The 24259-nt window shown below is 48.8% G+C and overlaps 1 protein-coding gene across 6 annotated transcripts in view; it reads right to left on the bottom strand.

Moving 5' to 3' along the window:
- Nucleotides 1–23445, bottom strand: part of KIAA1217 (KIAA1217 ortholog) — a 208892-nt gene extending 185447 nt beyond the window's left edge. For all 6 annotated transcript variants that reach the window (XM_040992532.1, XM_040992537.1, XM_040992533.1 and 3 more), the window contains exon 1: nucleotides 23312–23445. In XM_040992532.1, coding sequence (XP_040848466.1) covers nucleotides 23312–23425 — 114 coding nt within the window. In that variant the 5' untranslated portion in view covers nucleotides 23426–23445. The remainder of the gene's footprint in view (nucleotides 1–23311) is intronic.
- Between the last annotated feature and the right edge of the window lie 814 nt (nucleotides 23446–24259).

Raw genomic sequence — 24259 nt, 5'->3', positions numbered from 1 at the left:
ACCTGCTGCTCCTCTCCCCCATCCTGTGCCCAGCTGCTGCTGAAGTGGGCTCCTTCTCACCATGATCCTTTGAGTTCTTTCACGATACTTATCTTTTTTTTACATTTTTTAAAGATTTGTTTATTTATTGGAAAGTCAGATATACAGAGAGGAGGAGAGACAGAGAAGAAGATTCTCCATCCGATGATTCGCTCCCCAAGTGAGTGCAACGGCCAATGCTATGCCGATCCGAAGCCAGGATCCAGGAACTTCTGGGTATCCCACACGGGTGTAGGGTCCCAAAACTTTGGGCCGTCCATAACTGCTTTCCCAGGCCACACGCAGGGAGCTGGATGGGAAGTGGAGCTGCAGGGATTAGAATCGGTGCCCATATGGGATCCTGGCCGTTCAAGGCGAGGACTTTATCTGCTAGGCCACGCCACCAGGCCCATGGTGCTTATCTCTATTTAAATCTTGCTGTGCTTATGATCCCCCTTTGTTTCCCCCTGCAGACTTTAAGCTTAGTGGAGGAAGTGGGCGGTCCTGTCACAGGAGTGAGGGCTGATTTCCCTATGCCTGGTACATGCCCTGGTCCAGATTAGAGAACTCCATCACAGCCAGGTAGATGAATGGATGCATGCATCGATGGATAATTGAGTGAATGGATGGGTGAATGGACTGATGGATGGGTGAATGGATGGATGGATGCATGGATGGATAAATGAGTGGATGGATAAAAGGATGAATAGATGGATGGATAGATGGACAGATAGATGGGTAGAAGGATGGATGGGTAGATGGATGGGAGGGTGGGTGAGTGGATGGATGGATGGATGGATGGATGCATGGATTGCATGGATTGCTCGATCGATCAATGAGTGGATTAATGGATGGTTGGATGGATGGTTGGATGGATGGATAGATAGATGGGTAGAAGGATAGATGGGTAGATGGATGGGAGGGTGGGTGGGTGAATGGATGGATGGATGTATGGATGGATAAATGAGTGGATGGATGGATGGATGGATGGATGGATGGATGGATAGATGGGTAGAAGGATGGTTGGGTAGATGGATGGGAGGGTGGGTGGGTGAATGGATGGATGTATGTATGGATGGATAAATGAGTGGATGGATGGATGGATGGATGGATAGATAGATGGGTAGAAGGATGGATGGGTAGATGGATGGGAGGGTGGGTGGGTGAATGGATGGATGTATGTATGGATGGATAAATGAGTGGATGGATGGATGGATGGATGGATAGATAGATGGGTAGAAGGATGGTTGGGTAGATGGATGGGAGGGTGGGTGGGTGGAAGGATGGATGGATGGATGGATTGCTCGATCACTCTATGAGTAGATGGATGGATGGATAGATAAATGAATGGAAGGATGGGTAGGTAGGTGGATGGATGAATGAGTGAGTGAAATAAATGGTTACATTTTTCTAGATATGATGACCAGGTATAGCTGGACTTCCACCCACTGATGAAAGGATCATCTTCTTACTCTTCATTATTCGAGCAGCACCGCCACAACCTCAATCAACATCACATGACACTCTGGGCTGTTTGAAACCTCAGCAGAAATCCTGGAATTTGGTATGCTCAACAACTGAATCAATCCAGGCCAGTGAGCTTCTGCAGATTCAGGGCCCCCCTCCCAACCAGCAGGATGGTCCCTGCAGCAGGGAGGTGCTGCCCACTTGGGACAACCTATAAACACTGAGGACAAAGTGGTGCAAGCCTTTTCCTTGGATACTACACACTGAGGAACTGGGTAAGTACTGCTCATAGGGTACTATGCTAAGTACTGCTCAGCCACTGTCCAACTTGCTGGGGTAGAAATCCACAGTCTTCGCTCCCTATGTAGCCATGGGAGCTTTACACAGATCCAATGACTCACTCAAAACCAAACAGCAAGTGATAGGAGTCCTAGAAATCTAAAGCTATGCAAACACAAAGGGGAGAGGGCCTCCCGCAGAAGTCTTGGGGTCAGTTCTGCAGCAGATGGCAGGTAGGTCAGGAGTGAGAGCTCCTGCCAACTTGGTTATGAAGTAAATCTGATCCCAGAAAGTTTTTGTCTTTTATATGAGATGAGGAGCAATCAATATTTAGTGTAGTGGTTAAGACGCCCATAAGTGAGTACTTCGGTTCAAGTCTGGCTGTTGCTCCTAGCTCTGACTTCCTGCTAACATGCACCTTGGGAGGCAGCAAGTGATGGCTCAAGTTACTGGGTCCCAGCCGCCCACATGGGGAGACCTGGATGGACTCCTTGGCTCCTAGTTAGTCCCAGCCACTGTGGACATTTGGGGAGGGAAACGCAGACGGGAGCTGGTTATTGTCTTTCTCCCTCTCCCTCGGATACATCAAAATTTAGAGATGGAACTATAAAAGGGTGCTGTGCATGCCTTTCTGGCACACAAGACTGTTTTTAAAAAAACAAACCAACTGTAACTCATAAACAGTGCCCCTTCTGTTGCTCCTTTGATGCTGCTGAGGATATTTTATGCAGTCATAGCAGAGAACACTAGCAGTGCCCGCGCATGAGTCTGGAGGTCACCATGCAAAGTATGGGGACAGCACCCTTCCCATGAGCCAGCAGGGGAGAGACCTCTCCTGAAGTGAGTTTGGACTGGCAGCTTTCAGAGCACAGGTTATGTGCTGGCTCCACCTTTGCCTGCAGGCAAGGTCGGGAAGAAGGCTGCGTAGGAAGGGGCTGCTACCCACGCCCATTCCAAGCCCCAGGGGTGCTCAGCTCCAACCTGCCTCATGTGACTGCACAAGGCAACTAGGTAGGAGTGGCAAAAGAGAACTCACTGGAGGCTACGAAGGCTGGAGGTAGAGTTGGTTCTGGCAAGACAACAGGGATTCAGCAAACCTGCCTCATCAAAGCAGCTGCAGTTTGCCCAGCCCCAGCACGTAGCTCTGGGATTCCCTCCACCCCCGCCAAGATGCCGCAGGTTCTAATGGGAAGGGCTCAGTTAAAATTCCCAAGTCCCCAAACATTGTCAGCATCTCTGATTTGCTTATTTCCCTATGTCCCCCTACACAGCAAGAAGGATCTGCTGTTATTCTCCCCCACACAGGATTCTATTAGAAATAACGTGCCTGTAAGTTTCTCACAGGTAGTTCTAAAAGTTTATGGAAAATGGAATTAAAAGATATATTTGTGTCTGTGTGTGCAAAAAAAGTTGCCATCCTATATATAAAAGTCTTCAAAGGATTCTTAGAAAATGTACTTTAGGAAAAAAAACAAAACCAAGATGGGTTCCAAAACATTATAACAAAATAAGTTTTGGAAGAGTTATGTTAATTATTTGAAAGGCACAGAAGAGAGACAAAGAGAATCTTCTATCCATTGGTTCATTCCCTAAACAGCTGCAGCAACCAAAAAGGGGCCAGGGAAAGCCATGAGCCAGGAACTCCATGCGGGTCTCCCGCGTGAGTGGCAGAGGCTCCAGCCCTTGGGCCATCTTCTACTGCTTCCCCAGGTCATTAGTAAGGGTCAGAGGCAGAACAGCTGGGGCCAAGTGGGATGCCAGCCTCAGAGGAAGCAGCTTAACCGGCTACACCACAACACTAGTCCCTTTTTTCATGAACTTGGGAAGGTTCTCTCTCACAGTATATAATACTTGTGGGAACTGTAGTATTTTTTTTTTTTTTGCAGTGGTTTGGACATACACAAAGGAAATTTTGTGTCTGTGCTGGCAAATGCAAGTACATAAAGGCAATGGAGACTTAGGAGTAAAGTTTCTTAAAAACAGAGGGGGAAGCAATGCCATTCGATTCTTTGAATTCTATCTATGAAGTGCATTGAGTCTGTTTGTGTTGCTGTCACATTAACACATACCCAAAGAAATACAGTATCAGATTGGGGGAGAATTATTTAATATGTAGAAAAATAATGCATTGTCTTCACCCTGTAATATAGAAAACATGTCCCATTTTTGCAATAATTCAGAAAAAGCTCAATAAAGCTTAACAGTGACTTTCACTACCCATAGGGCCCAGTAATTATATTCTCCTTAATGGAAATGTTTCAATTATAGCTTTCCCTTGATTTGCTCATCCTATCCATGATTTCACCCATTTTTCCTCTGAGTAGAGTTCTTTTCTCATTCCTTTTTTAGGTTTAACTACCTAACATCAAGCAGGTCTATGCACAAAATGCCACACTGGGCAACACTAACTTTACAGTTCTTGCTTGCTGCAAATGTTTGCATTTAACCACAGATCCGTGATCTCTAACAAAGCAGAAAAATAAAGCCCAAGACAGGGTGGCCTATCAAAAGGTGCCTCTGAGCAGGAGAAAGGAAGGAAAGTTCATACTCAGTAAGAAGAGGTACCGATTTATGCCAACAGAACTTCACAAAACAAACCTACTATGCTGTCCTTTTTATGGAGTTTTCTGGTTTTTAAATTTATTTCAGAGACAAACTGAATTGAGCAGATGGGAGACAAAGAGAGATCTTCCATCTGCTGGCTCACTCCCCAAAATGGCAAAAATGGCCAAGGGCTGCGCCAGGCTGAAGCCAGGAGCTCCAACCAGGCCTACCACATGGCTCAGGGGTCTAAAGACTTGAGTCACCTTTTGCTGCTCTTCCGGGCACACAAGCAGGGAGCTGGATCAGAAGCAGAGCAGCTGAGATTTCAACGAGAACCCATACGGGATGATGACGTAGCAGGCAATTAGCAAGTCATGGACAGGATGACAATCTAAAACCCCTTTATCCAAAATGGACTCTCAGCAAACTGGCAGGAAGTAGGATTTAGTTATTAAATAGTCTCTTGTAAATTAGCAGTGGGGCCCTGTGCTGTGATGCAGCGGGTTGAGCCAGCACCTACAAGGGCAGCATCCCCTTTAAGTGCTGGTTCAAGTCCCAACTGCCCCTCTTCTGATTTAGGTCCCTGCTAACGAGCCTGGGAAGGCAGCAGATGATACCATCACTCTGAACAAAGAGATCCATCTTTAAAACAAACTGGTTTCCTCTGTCAACAACATCAAAGCTGTGTGGGAATGAAGTCATGTTCTCAGCTAGCCTGGATATGGCTGGCTTCCCTCAAAGGAACACAAGCTAAGTCTCAAGACATATGCTTTTGTTGTAAACTTATTCTTCAATGTGAAGGTCTTATACTTACAAAATAAAAATAGAAGCTGTGGTGAGTGTTGGATGCAGCAGTTAAAATCACAGCTTGGGGTGACTTATCAGAGTCGCTGGTTCAAATCCAGCCTCATGCGCTCCAGACCCACCACCCTTGCTGACAGCAGGTGGCAGATGGTGGCTCAAATGCTCAGGACCCCTGCTAAACATGTGGGAGAACCTGATGGTATTCTAGCATCCTGGCTGTGGAGTGGCCCAGTCAGAGCTTGAGGGGATTTGGGGAGTGAACCAGAGGATGGAAGATGTGCTTGGGTATGTCTCTTTGCCTTTCAAATATAGAGAAAATAAGTAACAATGAAAAAAAAAAGATGTCTGCCTGTCTTGTGGGATCAAGCAGAGCTCAGACATGTAATCAATAAATAAGTAAATAATCAGCAGGGAGGAGCCCACTTGAACAGCCATCACCACTGTTATTGTTTTCTTTCGTTGAAATATGAAAGACAGAGAGAGATCTTCCACCTGCTGGTTCACTCCTCAAACGCCCACAATATGCTGGGCTGAGCCAGGGCATGCCAAAGCCAGGTGCTAGGAACTCCATCCGGGTCCCCCAGAGGGTAGCAAGAGTCCCAAGTACTTGACCAGCACTGGCTGCCTCCCAGGGAGCTGGAGTTGGCCAATGCAGCTGGGACATGAAGCCAAGCTCTCGCATGCGGGAAGTGGGCATCCCATGCCAAAAGAACCACCACCACCTGGTTTGTGGGAGCCTGGGTGGGTACACCTGCATTTTCTAACCCTCGTAAAACAGAAGGAGGGAGGTGGTACACTCACATCAGTTGCTGTACCTGGAGGAAATGGAAAGCAGCAGGGGGGTCAGGTGTGGTCCATGAAACAGGTGGGCTACAGCACTGCATCCCACATCCCGGGGGTGTAAGAGGTTGCTGTGCTGTCACCTGCCTCTCTAGGCACTGACTGTTCAGGATCCGATCGGCAAGAGTCTGAGAAGGAGCTGAGCTCTCCCAGTGAGATTTCAACGTTTGTTGTTGTAACTCACACAAGCAGCGGGCTGTGAATTCTTTCTGTTGTCTGGGAGAAGTCTCTTTCTTGCCTGTATGTGCAAAAGCAAGAAGAACTTGCCTGGGCCTCCTGCCTGGTCCAACCTCCCCACCCTCACCAGAGCAAAGCCATGCGAGCCTCAGCTTAGGACTCCTGCTTTGGGTTCTAAAATCAAAAAAGGAGACAGACAGTGTGAGGGGCCAAGGGGAAAAACAAAAAACAGAATTTCTCATCCATAGGATTTGTCATCAACAGTTACAAGCTTAATGCAAATGCTGGAAGTTTGTGACAAAGCAGTGGATTTGGGGACTCTACAATGACTCAGAGTCACAGGTGGGGCCCAGACAAGTGCCTTTGTACATCACAGAGAAGGATCGCAAACACACATCCCTGCTGGCATCTTAGGTTCCAGTAAATTGTGTTTTCCTCCATTTCTTACACACACACACACAAAAGTGAGAAGTGAGAGGGCCACCATGATGGCACAGTGGGTTAAACCTCCAACGTGACACCCTATATGAGTCTGGGCTGCTCCACTCCTGATCCAGCTCCTTGCCAATGCACCTGGGAGAGGCAGAGGATAGGCCCAAGTGCTGGGGCCCTTGCACCCATATGGGAAAACTGGAAGAAGCTCCTGCTTCCTGGCTTCCATCTGATCCTACCCTGGTCATCACAGCCATATGAGGAATGACCACCAAATCAATGAGCTCTCTCTTTCTATCCGCCTTTCAAGTAAGGTGAAAATAAAATGCATCTTTTTTAAAATTGCTGAACAGCAATGAAACCATGAAGAGCTTCTGGAAACATCTTCACAGAACCTCTGGAGCATCCCGGTCCCTCTTCCCTACCTCCAACCCCACCCTACTCCACTCCCCTCCCTCAGGGCTACAGTCAGCCTTATAGGGACTTCCGGCTCCAGCACCTGCTCTAGGAGATTCCAGCGGACTTCCCCCCTCCAGGGGTAATTTCTGTGGAAGTTCAGGAATAGTTCACAAACAGAGGGATGGAATGAGTCAAGATCCTAACGCCTTTATCAAGAAGCTTTTAAAATGCAGATGCTGGGAACTTCCCCAGGTGAGACACTGCACAGAATGCTGTTCAACCCCCAGCCCTGCCTCTGTGAGTCCAGCTCCTCTGGGCAGGAGCAGGTGATAGCTCACAAGCACTTGGGACCCTGACATCCAGGGTGAAGACCCAGCCTGGCAGAGAGCCTGGACCATTACAGACCTTTGGGGAGTGAACCAGCAGATGGAAAAATCTCTTATTTCTTTGTGTGTGTGTGTGTGTGTGTGTGTGTGTGTGTGTGTGTGTGTGTGTGTGTGTGTGTGTACCTTTCAAGCACTTTTTTTTAACCACATGGCTATTTTATTTGGAATATGAACAGGCCTGCACATTAGGTTCTGCCATAGACAGTGCATACTGTTGACAGGCAGTGGGGGCAGGACTCACGCCAAGGCTGTTGGAGTCTTCCATATATATTAATATATATATTAATCTCTCCGGTATATTAATCTCTCTGGTGTAACTTTTGCTCAACTCCACTGGGTACAAAACATGCCACCTGATGCAATCAACTATTTATTGATGGAAGATAATCTCCGGACACTAGAGCAATTAAGTATAATAAACAGTGTCAGCAGACTCCTAAAATAGGATCTGAAGGTGAGGCAGAGGAGGAAGAGGAGGGAGAGGGGGGGAAGAAAGGAAGAAGGGAATGGAGGAAGGAGGAGAATCCATTATTTCCAAACGCACCTGAATTTCCACACCCTACCGCTGGTTAAGCTGATCATTTTTTTTTTCGATCCCAAAGTCCCTGCTCTTATGACCAAGTCTGCTCTTCCAAACCAACATTTGCCTTCAGACTTCAGTTCTGCTTTTGAGCTGAAACACCCAGAGCTTTTTCCCCCAGCATCCTCAACACGAGGCCAGGCAGCGGGGTCAGAGGGCAGCCTAAGCACAGGACCCCTGGTTGTACCCAACAAAGCACTGGGCAGAGGGGACCCACCCGAGGCTCCAGCTGGCTTCGGAGAAGGTGGAGCCTGCACACTGGGGAATCTTAGGCCCTGGAAAACTTGGAAAAGTCCTTAGGAAAACCTCACAGCCACTGGCGTGCTTCCCCTGGCTAGAGACACAGCTGCTAAAAATAACACGGTGAAAAACACATTGGTCTGTAGCCCACAATGGACAGGGAACAAATCACAGGCTACATTTCCGTCTGGGACGGGAGACAAGGGAGTTGGTGCCGGTCCAGAACACAAAAGGAACTGGGGAGAACTGAGCTCAGCCCTGCCCTCTCCACCCACGTGACCGCATGGTGGCATGGGCTCGGGACACACCGAAGCCTGGCTCTGCTCACGAGGCCAGGAAAAGCAGAGGCAGGTAAGATGGGAGACTGTAAATCCGTGCAGTGACAAGGCCACTTCTGCAGTCCAAGCATAATTAATTTAGTAGGAAAAAAAAAACAAAATTTTTGATCTCCTGGCTCCTCTGACACAGCTTAACATTTTGTACCTTGATTTAATTTACAGAACTAATTGCTGCTCCTGGAAGCTCTCTCAGCAAGTCAATTTTACTCCCCCTTCCCCAGACCTGCCAGAATGGGGAAAAATATGTAGAGAATGTGGGATCCATTCCCAGATGCAGCCTTACGGGGTCTCGGAGCCTCGGCTTCCTCACCTGTAAAGAAGGACTATAATGATGCCTCAGCCATGCTGATTCCACAAAGAATAGAAAGGGGCTTTGGACATGGTGATAGCATAGCTCAGAAATACTCCATTTGCAGCAATAACATCCGACATGAGCACCAGTTCAAGTCCCGGCTGTTCCACTTCTAATCCAGTTGCCTGTTAACACTGCTAGGAAAGCAACAGAGGATGGTCCCAGGGCCCAGCATCTACACCCACATGGGAGACCCAGATGGAGCTTCTGGCTTTGGACCAGCTCAGCTGTGGCTGTTGTGAGTGAGCAGATGGAAGATCTCTTTCTCTCTCTCTCCCTGCAACTCTGCCTTTCCAAATAAACAAATAATTCTAAACTGCAGTGACTTATAGACAATACAGACACATACTAACACATAGAGCACAAACAATTGGACTCGGGCTACACACTGCTGCTTTCTATTCTCAGCCCCATTTTACAGAAGGTAACATTGAGGCTTGAGGACCCTCAGTGACTACAACACACTATGCAACGAGTTAAGTGCTGAAGCCAGAGCTCATGAGAGAAGCAGAGCCTGCTGTCATTTCCAGTGGCACAGTAGCTATCATAACCAGAGTCATATCTGTGGTATCTGACTGCAGATCTCGGCGGAGGTCATCCTCGCACATAAAACCTGAGCTGGCACCACAGAATAGCGAGCTAAGACACTGCCCATAGCACTTGCATTCCAAAGGGGTGCTGGTTCAAGTCCCAGCTGCTCCACTTTAGATCCAGCTCACTCAAGGTGCTTACGGAAGCAGCGGAAGATGGCCCCTGCACCTAGGGAAGTTCCTAGCTTCAGATCATGCCAACCCAGGCTGTTGTGGCTGTCTGGGTGCAGTGAACCAACAGGTGGAAGATCTTTCTGTCTCTCTTTCTCTGTAAGTCTGCCTTTCCAATAAAAATCAATTAAATCTTAAAATCAAAACAAAACTGTGCAATCCAAACTGTGCTTTCCCTGCAAGTGTGATACCTATTTTGTGGAATGGCTTATTATGAAAGCAGGGAAAAAAAAAAAAAACAGGTTTTGAGCCCAAGTTCACTGATCTTTCAAACTTCTTAATTCCTTCCTTCTACTTTGGGAAGACTCTAGCATGTGCAAGACATAGAGGTTTTCTTTTGTCCTCTGCAACCTCGTGGGACAGCTGAGGCACTTGTACCGGCTGCCTCGGGCGGCCACAGTCACATCGCCATGGCAGGCAAGGCTGTTTACTTAGCCACAGTGATGACCGTGCAAACAGGAACCCCAGGCCCCAGGGACACCGCCAGGCGACCAGTTGTAAGAAGCTGGCTTGCACAACTTCCTTCCCACCCCCTCTTCCCTCCAGGAGCCTTTATCAGTCCCCTTGGAATTTCAAGTCCTGCTCTCTTACAAGTGCAGAAACTCCGGGAACTCCCTGCCCCAGACTGTTTTCCAGGCTCTGCGAGAGGAAAACAATCACCCAGCTATGCTTCAGCACAGACCCCCCCACCCCACTCAAAAAAAGCCACACAAGTTCCCTGTTTGTGTGCTATCCCATGGCTCTGTTTTTTTGGCATTGGACAACAAGGAAAAAACAAAGCCAGAAAAACTCAGAGTCCCAATTGCAGATCTGAAAGGAGGGCAGGGGTATGGGTGAAGGAAAGCATTCACCATTCACTCACTCTGCATCTGGGAATAATCAACAGATACAGGCAGTCCTGGATCCTCCCCACCCTTATCTGGCGTCTGACCGAGTCCCGTGCAGGGCACGAGCCTCTACGCACCATGCATCACTCGTTTTCCAGCCCTACTCAGAAGTCACATTAAAAAAAAAAAAATTCCCACCTCAGAGCTGCATCTGTGACTGCTCCTAGCTCACTCCTCCCGCCCCGCAGAACAATGCAAACGGACCTCAGGGCTCCGGAAAACCCACAATCCAGAACTAAGAAGAAGCACGCATTTACCTGGAACCTGGTGCCACAGGTGATGGGCCGACCTGGTGGGCAGGCAGCAGATCTAATTCATCTTCTGGAAGTTTCTGAGGAGGGGGCCATCCTTCCTTCCTTCCCGGCTCTCAGGTAAACCTCTCCCGTCCTCTTCCATGTCGTTGCTCTGCTGCTGTTTTCCTTAACAGATTTTTTTTCCCTTCTCCCCAGTGAAACTCTCATCATTTGCATACAAGCTACTGGTAGCCTATGGGACTTTTGGAGTAGCTCCTGGTGAGCTCTGCTGTCTGGACACGCTCTCTGGAGCATGACATCATGGATCTCCATGGAAACCCTAACCCCACCTGCCTGGTGCCCAATGCTACCTGTCAGACACAGACTTCAGCGGTTGCCTGAAATGGTTCGTGAAGGACACCTGTGCAGGGAAGGGGGGTTCGGGGATTCTGGCCAGGGCCATCTGTCTGTGCTGTAAGCAGAAACCTCACTCAGGGCCTGAGGCAGCAGCAGCAGCAGTGGGTGACGGCTTCACATTCAAAGCCTGATGTGTTTTGCAGGAAACAATGATCAAAATTATAGGCATTTGTTCATCTGCCCCTCCCTGTCTAACAATGCACTTAATTGGTGGAAGGAAACCTCCCAGTGGCTGCCTTGGTGCCTCCCTCCACGGGATAAAGTTACTAGAAAACTCTGAAAAAGCCTTCTTCCGTTGCTCCCTCTCTGGGTTCCCTATTCTGGCTTCCAAGCAACCCCTGGCTATTTCACCAGCAAAACTGGCTGAACAGGTTCCCCGCCTCAGTGTGTGTAGTGTGTGTAGTGTGTGTGTGTGTGTGTTTGCATACCTGTGTGGATTTTCCTGGAGCCCTTTGTGAGGTTGCACAAGTGGCAGGAGAAGGTGAAGATCTGCCTTAACTCTTGCCTAACACAACCACATCTTGGGCAGCTGTGTCCCATCCAAATCAGGCTACACCTACTGTCCGCGCTGCATAGCACTGGAGGCACGTTGCCGGTACTCATTAGGCAGCCAGACCTTCTTTCCTCCTTTTGCTTTTTGCTCCTTCTCAATTTATGGACTCCCTACTGTTTACACAAAGCTGGGGGCCCAATTTCTGCCCCCCTCAATTCACGGCAAGCACAGCTCCTACTCCTTAAGTGCAGCACTGCTGACTTTGGAAACCACGCAGAGGTCTGAGTGGGCCATGATCCAAACCCGTGGGAGTTTATCTTGAGAGTTTTGCTAAATGGTTATCACATGCCTTAGAGGCGGGAGGGCAGTGCTCCCTCCAGGGTGGAGTTGAGCAAGGTGCTGACTTTGCAGTTGGAGGCCACAAGGGCTGAGGAGTCAGGACTCAGGCAGCCCACCCCACCTGCCAAACCTGATACAGCAGCAGGAGCTGAAGCGGCAGGTTGCTCTAGCTGGCAGCACTTCCCAAGTGCAGACATTCATGGGCTCCAGCAGGTTCTCTCCTCTAGGCTAGAGGGCAAACGCTAGCCTGGCCACTAGCAGAGCCTGCCCAGCGTGTGCAGAGACAACAGTTACGAGTGTCCTTTTCCAGGGCACAAAGTTGCTGCAGCCAGAGGCGGGTTGGGGCATGGGAGTGCCTTGCTTGCACCTGCTTCCCTGCGGGCAGTTCTGAATGTCCCAGGACCAAGAGTTCACAATCAACAAATGGAATAGGGAACAGGCTGGGTTTATAACCCAGCAGCCAGATCTGAAATACCTCCTTACAGACAAGCCTGTTGTCAGAGAGATTGACTTACAGTCTCTACAGGGTAGAAAGGCACCCCTGGGTGAAGCCCTAAACTCCAAGGGGGGAGGTTTTAGCAAAACAAAAAATAAGAAGCCAAAGTCTAGTGCTATTCAGTCATGGACATTTCCCAGAGTTCATTCCACAGCAGGTGCACCCAGGCACTGACTGAGTGGCCAGAGTGGCTGCCCTGTAGGCCACCTCCTCCCTTTTGGGTTCATTCAGGGCATTTGCTATATATCTCAACTTCTGCCTACTGAATTCAAAGCCTGGAGAAAAAAAGACAGCCAGAAGTGTCGGGGAGTGAAAGGCAACTGGAGGCAGGTCACAGAAATAACCCCCATGGCAAGAATGATGGAATTAGCCCCACTGGAGGGCAGCAGGCAGGTCACAAACACAGTGACCTCACACTGCGCAGGTGAGGAGCATAGCAGACAGAGGAGGGGTGAAGTCTGAGCAGGGATGGGCCACCCCCCACCCTGTCATCCCATGGAGGCCTCTGATAAAGCCTGTGAAAGCATCTGGCCTGGACCTACCAAGGCAATCACAGGCAGGACTATAAAGTTAATTTATGGAGGTCAGCTGGTTCACTCCCCAGCTGGCTGTAATCGTTGGAGCTGAGCTGATCTGGAACTGGGAGTCAAGAGCTTCTTCCAGGTCTCCCACATGGACACATTGTCCCAAGGCCTTGAGCCATCCTCTGCTGCTTTTCCCAGGCCATAAACAGCAAGTTGGACCATAAGTGGAGCAGTTGGGACTCAAATCAGCACCCATACAGGGGCTGAAATAACCACTGCTCGCCTGTCTGAAGCCTCACAACCACAGTGTGATGGAAGAACTGTCATCATTATCATTTTACAGAATAAGAAACTGAACCCCATGGAGGTTAGGTCAGTGGTATTCTGAGAGCTCATCTTTTGGGGGAACCCAAACCCCGCCCCCCTGTGCTTCTCTGCCAACCATTTGGGGAATAAACCAGTGATGGAAAATCTGTCTCTCTCTCTCTTTGTCTTTCTCTCTCAGTAACTCTTCCTTTCAAAGAAATAAAAATAAATCTTAATTTAAAAAAGTGTGTGTGGGGGGGGAGTGTGCCCAGCACGGTAGCCTAGTGGCTTAAGTCCTCACCTTGGATGCACTAGGATTCCAAATGGCCTCCAGTTTGTGTCCTGGCTACTCCACTTTCCATACAGCTCCCTGCTTGTGGCTTGGGAAAACAGTAGAGGATGGCCCAAAGCCTTGGGACCCTGTACCCACCTGGGAGACCCAGAAGAAGCTCCTGGCTTCGAATGGACTCAACTCTGGCTTTTGTGACCACTTAGAGAATGAACCAGCAGAAGGAAGCATTCCTGCTTTTCCAATAAAAATAAGTAAATCTTAAAAAAAAAAATAACAATGGAGCAAGTGACACATTACTTTAGATCACTTCAGACCAAGTGGTTCAGGAAGCACAGAGCTCCAAACACACTGTGAGGGCACAGCCACTCTGACACGCACAAGGAACAGGCCTTAGAACTCAGAGAGAACAAGGCACAGGCCCTGGGAGGACAGATGGAATGGGTCACCTCTTCCCCAGTGTCCACCCGAGTAACACCCGGGGACACTCTCCCCCCTCCGCCCCTGGAGGCCCCTGAGGCTGCGGTCCCCATTCCCGCCCTTCTGCCAACCACTAACACAGTAGGACAACCAGGAGGGGCTCCCCTCTTCCGCCTCTCCCTCCTAACAAACAGACTCACCATGAATACAGAAAAGCTGGAAACAGATGGCAAGACGCACCCAGCAAAGGCACACAAATAGAAGGCAGGAAGAAGCTGCGGGTATCAGAAATGTGCTTACAAAATACAACAAAAATACTAAGAAACCAAGAAACTGAAGCCACAATTTACAGGAGCACAAAAAGAACAAGATAAAAAAAAAAATACTCCAGGAGGTTTTATTACACTTTTCAGAAATCAACAGCTCCAAAAAACGAGAAGAGCGAGGCTACGATTAGCAAACCTCACCATACACCTGAGCATGTATGTGTGCATAATAAATGTAGTATAGATGTTCATGAATATTTATGGATTCGTATATCATTAACTGCTTGAGGACCCCTGAAAGATTTTTAAACAAATTGTTTTTTTTTAAAAAGACTTATTTATATTATTGGAAAGTCAGATATACAGAGAAGAGGAGAGACAGAGAGGAAGATCTTCTGTCCAATGATTCACTCCCCAAGTGGCCACAACAGCCAGAGCTGAGCCAATCCGAAGCCAGCAGCCAAGAGTTTATTTCCAGGTCTCCCACGTGGGTACAGGGGAACAAAGAGCTTCCATCCAGGGGTTTACTCCCCAAGTGGACGCTTTGGGCCATCCTCAACTGCCTTCCCAGGCCACAAGCAGGGAGCTGGATGGGGAGCTGGGCCACCATGACACAAACTGGTGCCCATATGGGATCCTGTCATGTGCAAGGCGAGGTCTTTAGCCACTAGGCTACTGCGCTGGACCCTAAATGGATTCTGAGGTGAGATTCCAAGGTAGGAATTTTAAAGGTGATACAATCTTAGATAAATAATGATAACCTCAACTACTTAAGAAGTAAATATTCTTAAACAGTCCTGGAATCAGAGAAAAAAATCAAAACTCCTTTGAACACCATAAAACAAAATATGTCATACAAAATCGCAGGACATAGTACAGATTGGGAAAGCCTGCTGAAATATTCTTCCTTCATTACAAAATGGGAAACGCGAGGAATCCTCCAGAAGATTCTGTCACAGCCGTGTGGGGAGTGACCCAGTGGATCAAAGTTCTTTCTGTCTCTTCTTTCTCCATGTAACTCCTTCAAATACAAAAAATCTTTAAATAACCACAAATGGGTTCTAGAACATTGTTTTTTTCACTCAAGCAAACTTATCTTTTTAGTCCATTTTTTTTTCCCACAAGTCTTTGGAAGCATCCTCATTCTTACCATGAACCTATATTCAGTTAAGACACCTTTTTAAGACAGAAGGAAAAGGAAGTTAATTAGAAGTTAAAAATAACAAGGGAGCCGACAATATTCTGGAAAAAATGCAGGTGACCTGGGTGGGGGGGGGGGCAACAAAATACATACAGCTGAGCCAGGGGGCAGCTGCTACAGGAAGCCAAGTGTTAGATCTTGGCTAGAAAGAGGTCAGGTGTGGCGGGACCCCTGCAGAGGGCATCTCCGGAGGTGGGAGAGGCCTGAGCTCCAACTCTGAGCAGTGATCCTCCTACTTTTTGTGGACAATTCACCTTCATATACACACGGGAAGTTTGGTTCTGCTTCAATGCTCGAATACTAGAAAAAAGGGAAAGGAGAACGGCAGAACGGAGGGCAGAACAGCAATGAGAAAGACCCGGGATGGGAAACGACTCAGTGTGTCATCCCAGCACACAGAACCCAACCCCGACCTGCAGCCAGGGCGGCCTCCCACTCCCACGCCCCCCAACTGCTCACTGCTATTCCACGTGTGCGTTGCACAGAACACAGGCAAAGCTCTTTGCTTCTCATGGCACCAAACTCCATCTCCTCCCCTCCTGGGTCAAGGGTCAAAGTGCCAGCTGCGCATTCACCGCACCTGAAGAAATGCCATTTGTAATTCACCTTCACACCTCAGCATGAAGGTCCTCCCCAGCCTGAAAGCTAAGGGTCAGGGCAAACGGAAGGAAGAAGGGCGGGCAGGCCTGGTCAGATGCAGGCACAGACAGAGGGGACAGATCTGAAAACCCTCCTTCCACTGGTCCCCAAATACCTGGGGTGCCCCTTAGCCATGGGCCACGCTAGCAGGACCTGCTTCCACAGCCTCCACCTCTGGTCCAGCACCACACTTTGCTCACAGTCCCTCCTCCACCCATGCCACTGACCAGACATTTGACTTGTACCCTGCTCACCACCCCAGGGCTACCATGGTGTCTGGGGGCCCCGACACTGTCTGCTTGCTCCCCATGACTTCCCGCTTTTCCCGATGCCTCTGTGCCTGTTAGATCAGTGTGTGGGGTCCTGGATTGGTGCTCTTGCCCTCCACCCCCACCCCTCTCCAGTCCCACACTTGCTGAGGGACGACAGAGAAATCACGGCCATCAAGCACTGTCCACCCCCCTCTCCTGCCCCCAGCAGGATGCTTGGGTCTTCCCTCTTTCTTGCGCCTCTGAACTGTCAGTATCCTACCCATCCATATTCATCAGCTGCCCACTACACTCTGGGCATTGCGGGAAGTACAATTACAACACAGACTCCATTATCTCAGGTAGCTCTGTTCACATTTCCATCACAGGAGTCGCCCCAACCCCTCACCCCTGCATTCCCGGCACCCACCCATCCCGAGACAATACTATGGTTCCAAGGAGTTTGGAAAACTGCCTCTTTCAATTATCACCCACGTCCCCTCCAAAAACCCTTTACTTGGGATTTATAATACTGAAGAGTCTGTTCAAAGATCCCGACTAGTCCTGCACAGGAGAAATTCAATTTCCTTTGGCTTCACCCAGCATCTTCTCCCCAATCTGGAACTGGCTGCCCATTCCTCAGACTTGTAGTTCGAACCTACTTGCACAAAAGTACAAGTAGCTGGGCTAGACTGCTGCGATTTAGAATCCTCGCTGTCAGGATACCAGGTGAAGCAGTTCCTCCCGCAGGGAGGAGCTGTTGACTGGCCTTCTAACAACTACAGCTGCCACAGACTGGCTCCTCTGGTTCCCTCAGGCTGTGCTTCAGACAGACCTCAGAGAAACCTGCTGACTGTCCCCGCCAAGTCATGCAGGTCAGGGGGTCCCACAAACACAGTTCCATCGGGCTCTTTTCCTGCTCCCGAAGTGCACAAGTGCTACTCTTTGCCACAGAGAATTATCCTGGAGCTGGCACTGTGGTGTGATGTGTCAAGCCTCTGCCTATGACACCAGCATCCCCTATAGGCACTGGTTCCACTTCTTGCTGTTTCACTTCCAACCTAATTCCCTGCTAATGGCCTGGGAAAATCAGCAAGAGTTGGCCCAAGGCGTTTGGGCCCCTGTCACTCACATGGGAGACCTGAAAGAAATTCCCATCATAGACCCTGGCCCAAGCCCTGCCTGGTGTGGCCATCTGGGGAGTGAAGCAGCAGATGGAGGATTTTTCTCTTTTTTCCTCTCTCTATAAATCTGCTTTACCAAAACAAACACAACAAGAGACATATCCTTGGCCTGGCAGGTTTCAGGTGCCGCACTATATAGGTAATACCCGATGCCAAGTCCAGGTCTGAAGGCATGATCAACAACCACCTGGCTGCATTAACCCAGGGGCCACAGCACCTGGAAGAGGGGGGCATGTATGCAGCAAAGGAGCCAGCTTGCCAAGCAAGTTGGAGTTCTGCATCTGTGTGCACGACTGAGTCACAGTGAGCAGACCAGCCGGAGCATCTCCATCTAACTTGCAGGCAATCTTGTCCAGCTCCTGCTGAGTGCCACTCGCAGGTGCCCATTGCCCCTTGCACAGCTTGGCTGAGATTCTCGCCTCCCACTTCTGGCCCTGCCTGCCTCAGGGCACTTTTTTTTTTTAATTTATTTTCTGTTACATTTCATTTTGTGACACAGTTTTATAGGCTCTGGGATTGCCCCATTCCTTCCCCATGTCCTCCCTGCATGGTAGATTCCTCCACCTTGTTGCAGTATTACAGTTCAAATCCAGTCCAGATTCTTTCATTGCAAGCATACACCAAGCATAGAGTCCAGCATCTTATTGTCCAGATACATTCAACAGCTTCTTGGGGAGACCATCTCTGGTCTGAAGGCTGAGCTGGCAGAATATCATCAGGGTACTTTTTTTTTTTAGCAGGTTTCCCAGTAGAATCTCATGTTGATTTTTGTTTTCTTCAGTAGACTTCATCTTAATATAACACCGTTCTGAGAATGCCTTCTTTTGCTTTTTCCCTAACACTAATTAAAATGAAGTTGAACGGCGAGGCTGGTGGCACCCAATTAAACACGGATCAAAAGGCAAGTGTTGCCTCAGCATCCCATTTGGGATCCTTCTCTTCTTCCGCGTCATCTGTGATTAACACCAACTCAAAGGCAGCTTGCAAGTCAACCTCAATGCCTGCATTTTAGACTTTTCCTGTACTGTAGCGTCCTGCAACAGAATGTTCCAGATCTTCTGCCATCATCATCTGAAGCGCCACACCCTCAGGGTGGCTCCTGTGGACCAGCCCTTCCATTTCTCACAGGCATGAGGGCTGGCCCTTCTGTGTACAGGTTTACTCTTGGCAGTCATCTCACACACATAGCCATGACTGCTGTCTGTAAGCACCAACTCATATACAGCCATATCAACCTGTTCTCAGTATGACCAATGGCTCCGTCTGCCCCACACCTTGCTTTCACAGGCAGTGCTCTCACAGAAGCTGTTGCTAGCTTTGGACTTTCCCAGCTCCTCACTACAAGTTCTGCGGTTGCTTCCCTGGTACCCAACCCCTTCCTCCTTCACATCAGCCAGGGTGGAGCCAGCCAGGAGGCCTAGATGTTGGTCATTTCACCATCACTGGTAAGCCCTAATTCTGACTGACACTGGCCAAATGGAACCCCAGACGAGTCCTTCCACACATCCCACACATTTCAACACATCTCTAGGCTCTGCTACTGAAAGAAGGGCTATGTCATCTAAGGGGTCAATACAACACCTGCACATCCCACACTGAAGTGCCTGGGTTCACATCCCAGCTCTGCTCCAACGCCAGCTCCCTACTAAGGCAGACAGGTGATGGCAGCTCAAACACTTGGCTCTCTGACTGGAGATGGCCTGGATTGAGATCTTGAAGCCTGAGCCACCGTGGGCCATTGTGGGTCACTAGGGAATGAAGCAGGAGATGGAAAGTTTCACTCTCAGTGTCTTTCTCTTGGCCTTTCCAAACGAAAAATCAATAGCCCAGCATGGCCCCTCACTCATTGTGCAACATGGGACAAGGATAAAGGACTCTGTCCCTCAGTCCCTCACTGTTAGAAGGTAGAAGGTCCATAGTAGTGTATGCCCCATGGGGCAGGGAATGCTTGAGTGCGTGCAATCAGGTCCCTGTTTTAGCAGGTACCACAGCATGTTCTCATCACCTTGTCCACCTTTTCAGTGTGACAAACAGCAGCTGGGACACAGGCTAAAAACTGCTGAGCACTTAACCAACATGGTGGTATGGATAAAGACATTTAAGATATATATATACATATATATATGTATATACTTATTTAGTTTTGAAAGGCTTAATTAGAGAAGGAGAGACAGAGAGACAGATTTTCCATCTGCTGTTTCACTCTGCAAAAAGCCCCAGTGGCCAGAGATAGGCTTGTACTTACGTGGGAGCCAGGAGCTTATTCTGGGTCTCCCACATGGATACAGGGTTGCAACTACTTGGACCATCTTCCATTGCTTTCCCAGGCACATGAACAGGAATCTGGATCAGAAGTAGAATACCCAGGTCTTGAACCAGTGCCCATAGGGGATGCTGGTGCCACATGCAGGGCATTAACTTGCTATGCCACCGGTGCCAGCCCTCTATCAGGCATCCCCCTGCTTCGTACTATGACTTATAACTATCATAGTGTAACGCACATTATTGAGTGTCCAAATTGCTTTTCCTTTGAGACTTCACCTCTAAAGCCACATTCAGTCCTGAGTTCAAACAGTCCAGGGCTTTCTGCTACTGAACCCATCTCTTCCCTCTGGATTAGAACACACGAATGGCTCTAAAGGGGAAATCTTTGAGTCCATTTCCTTTCCTATAATTCAAAAACGTTCACTTTTCTGCTTAGTAAGGCAGGTGGTGAGCCCAGCGGCTTTGTCTCCTTCCTGTAGGTGAGAAGAAAGTCCCTGGGTCCCTGCCATCCATGGGAATAACCCAGAGCCAGTTCTTGGCTGTTGTGGCAATCGAGTAAATTGGTGGGTGGCAAAACAGTCTCTTATCTGCTTCTCCAAATACATCCAACATCAATCAATCAATCAGCAGCTTGTCTGTGGAGCAGCAATAAACGGTGTGTGTTTGCTAAGAAGTCTACATTTTTCATGTCAGATTGTAAAATGCCACAAGTAAAAAGCACAGGTTTGTTACATGGCATAATCTAGGCCATCCTCATCAGACATCAGGTATTAATGAAAGCGCATTCATGTAGCATGTTTTCCCACTGGTTCATTTCTTCTTGTATTTGGCTTTTGCAAAATGGTGTGCACTGAGATGGGCCCTGTGGCCCACCAGGTTAAACAACAGGTTGTACCACCTGTATCCCATATAAGACTACATGGGAACAAGCTCCACCTCCACTTCCAATCCAGCTCCCTACTAACACACCCAGGAGACAGCAGAAGATGCTCTGAGTTCTTGGACCCCGCCACCCACATGGGAGACCTGGATGCAGTTCCCAGGTCTGGCCCAATACTAACTGTTGCAGATGTTGGGGAGTGAACCAGTGGTTGGAAAATCTCTCTCTCACACTACCCCTTTCACTTCCACCTCCATTTTCTTCTTCCTCTTCTTCTTCACCCTTTGTTTCTCTAACTCTGTCTCTATGCCTTTAAGATAAATAAATAAATCTTACTTTCTTAAAGACAGCTGCAAAGAAAGAGGGAGAGATGACAGAGACAGATCTCCCATCTACTGGTTCGCTCCTCCAAATAGTTACAGCAGCCAGGGCTGGGCTAGGTCAGGGCCAGCAGCCAGGAGCTTCTTCTGGATCTCCCACATGGGTGTACGGGCCCAAGCACTTGGATCATCCTTTACTGCTTCCCCAACAACAGCAGCAGGGAGACAGATGCGAAATGGAGCAGCCCAGGACTGGAACTGGCACCCCTGTGGGATACCAGTGCTGCTGTAGGCAGCAGATTCACCCTATATTGTTCTTGTAAAAATGAATTTCCCCAAGAGTGGCACGGATTTCTGCTAGCAAGGGCCCAGCTGGACCTGGTGTTTTATCAATGAGGACCTGATAAAGGGCACATCCAGCATCAATAGGGACACAGCGACCCTGACTGTGAGGAACTAAGAATTGCAGGCTTTTCTGAACTCAGAGCCCTTTCAAAGAAATCAGTCTCCTGAGTTGTCAGATACCCACTCAAGAATTTATTTCCAATGGAGATTTCATAGGCGTTGGAACTGGGAAAGGTTTAAAATGGGGCCATGGCAGTGCATGTCATCCTGCCAGTATTGCCTGCTTCCAGGGGAACAACATACTCTGGTGTCAGAAGACCCAAAGGAGAAATCCAACCCAGGCCAGCCCTACAGAGTAAGGCCATAAACACTGGAATTCCTGACCTTGGCTCAGATCTGGGGAAAGTTCCTAAACCTCTCCCGGCTTATTGGCTTCAGACTCCCTACTTCTTTCCATGGACACCACCTAGCCAATGCCAGATGAAGCAATGGGTGCCATCTATGGCATAGTAGGTTAAAACCTGGGCGTGCAGCACTACCATCCCGCATGGGTACCAGTTCAAGCCCCCACTAGTCCACTTCAGCAGCAAAGGATGACCCAAATGTTTGGGCCTCTTAACCATGCGGGAGACTAGGATGGAGTTCCAGGTTCCAGGCTTTGGCTGGGCCTAGCCCTAGTGTTGAAGATCTCTCTTTGTCTTTCTCTCTCTCTCTCTCTTGCTCTAATTCTTTCAGTAACTCCACTTTTCAGATAAATAAATAAATATTTTAAAAACAAACTTTCTCATCTCTCTCAATCTGGAGTCAATGTTGCAGCCAGGGAATTTCCTCTCACTTCCAACCCTGTGGTCACACACACACACACAAACACACACCCGCTACTACCACCACCATCACCCAGGTAGTTTCTTCCCCTAGTACTAAGCCATGGTCTGTCGCTCATCACACAGAAGTAACACAGGAAAAAACATACTTCTCACGCTGGAAGAGAAGAGTGAACCTATTGTCAACAGAAAAACAGTACTTTGGCATGCTCTTGGAACCATAGGAGAACAATCCTTTATACAAGTTACCTAGGTCCATCCTCCATTATCTGGGGCCCCATCTCTTTCTCTTACACCTGTGGTCAGTGTGAATAAAAAGCAAGCATTAACTCCATGAAACACATATGTCCTGTACTTCCTTTGCTAAACACAAGGCCACATTTAAGGAAGGAAAGACAAGCATTGAGAATCAAATACATATTTAAACAATGGAGGCCAGTGCCAGTGTCCAATTCCACGAAGACTCCCACACTGGGAGTTATGTAGACACAGGAGCTGGAGTAGCCTCCCTCTCTCCCTCACCCACAGGCCTAACAGCAAAGGCTTGCTGCTCTTTCCTTCGGGGCCTTCCCGGCCTTCAGCAATCTCAGAGGTTAATCTGATAACAGGCAGAGGCTCAGGGTTTCACAGCAGGCCTCGCCTCTCCCATGACCCTGTGCCATCCAAGAAACAAAAACATCCCTTCTACCACATCACACTAACTGCTCAAAGCAGATTAAGCAGGGAGCTGAAGACAGCAGGCAGCAAAGCACATAAGGGGAAAACTTTTGGTATGCACAAGGGCAGGAAAAGAATAAAACCAGCTCCTTAGCAAATAGCGGCCGTGGCTTTATCCCATGTCTACTAGCTTCACAAGACTGGGAGTCTGCACATGTGTTTGCTCACTCACTGCTTTCACAGCCGGCTGTCAGACTTGACCCTCCAAAGTCACACCCCAGCTCTTCCTGCAGGTGAACCTGAGAGACATTGTGTGAACCCTCTTCATTGCTTGAGCTCATGAAAAAGTACCAAGCTTTGAGCGGTGGAACATCTCCAGCTAAGCCAACAGAGCTGGAAGCAGCACAAGACAGCTACATCCCTCCCCTTGCTGTGGCAGGGGACACTCTCACGGCCCTTACCTGGTCTCGCAGCCTCTCCTGGTGTCCCATGATGGCCGTGGCATGATGCGGGTACTTCTGCTTCAGATGTTCCAAGAAAGCTTCTCTCTTTCTGTCCATCTCAGAAGTTTGCATTCCCAGGATTTCTTTGGAACTCCGGGCCCCGCCTAGCGTGTGCCTTCTTGGAATGTGGCGGGAAGCCTTGGAAGCGGCAAGCCGGCTGCTCCCATTAGCAAGGCGATCCTTGGCCCTGCGGCATTCCGCATCTTCCGGTGCTGTCACCTGGAGGCTGCTCTTTCCTGATTCTGAAAAAGAGAGAAAAAAACATGCCCATGGTTCACGAGCTCACGCTAGACATCCCTTTTGCAGACTGCCAGGCTGGGGAAGCTGCAGCCTGTGTTACTCTAGGAATGGACGGTGGTAAATATTTTTCCTCTTCTTTTTTTCGAAGCCAGATGGAGAAAAAAAATGCCTAATGGAAATAAATAGTTAAAAGTATTTTTTTCATCATAAAGATAGAGCAATAAAAGCTGTGATTAGGACCAGGGAACTGGGGTTAGGGTGCAACACGTAAGGCTACCACTTGTTAACACCAGCTTCCCATATTGGAACAATGGTTTGTGTCCTGGTGGCTCCTCCTCTTCCAATCTCCACCCTGCCGATGCAACTGGGAAAGCAGTGGAAGATGGCCCAAGTGCTTGGCCCCTGCCACCCACACAGGAGACTTTCAAGGAACTCCTGGCTGCTGGTTTTGCTGGCCCAGCCCTGGCTGTGGCAGTCATGTTGGGGGTGAGTCAGTGGATGGAAGATCTCCCTGCCATCACCACCCCTCATAGCTCCACGTTTCCATCAAATACATCAATAAATCTGAAAACGAAAACAACTTTATGATGTCTGATTCGTCCCCTGAGCTTATTCCAAACAAGGATACTCTCAGCCTGACAGGTTTGGGGGCAAGAAATCGGGTCA

Source organism: Ochotona curzoniae, unplaced genomic scaffold (assembly GCF_017591425.1).
Source record: "Ochotona curzoniae isolate NIBS_2020 unplaced genomic scaffold, NIBS_Ocur_1.0 contig_78, whole genome shotgun sequence".
NCBI classification, from domain to species: domain Eukaryota; kingdom Metazoa; phylum Chordata; class Mammalia; order Lagomorpha; family Ochotonidae; genus Ochotona; species Ochotona curzoniae.
Note: the sequence above shows the minus strand (reverse complement) of the source record. Positions and strands in the feature narration are given on the sequence as shown.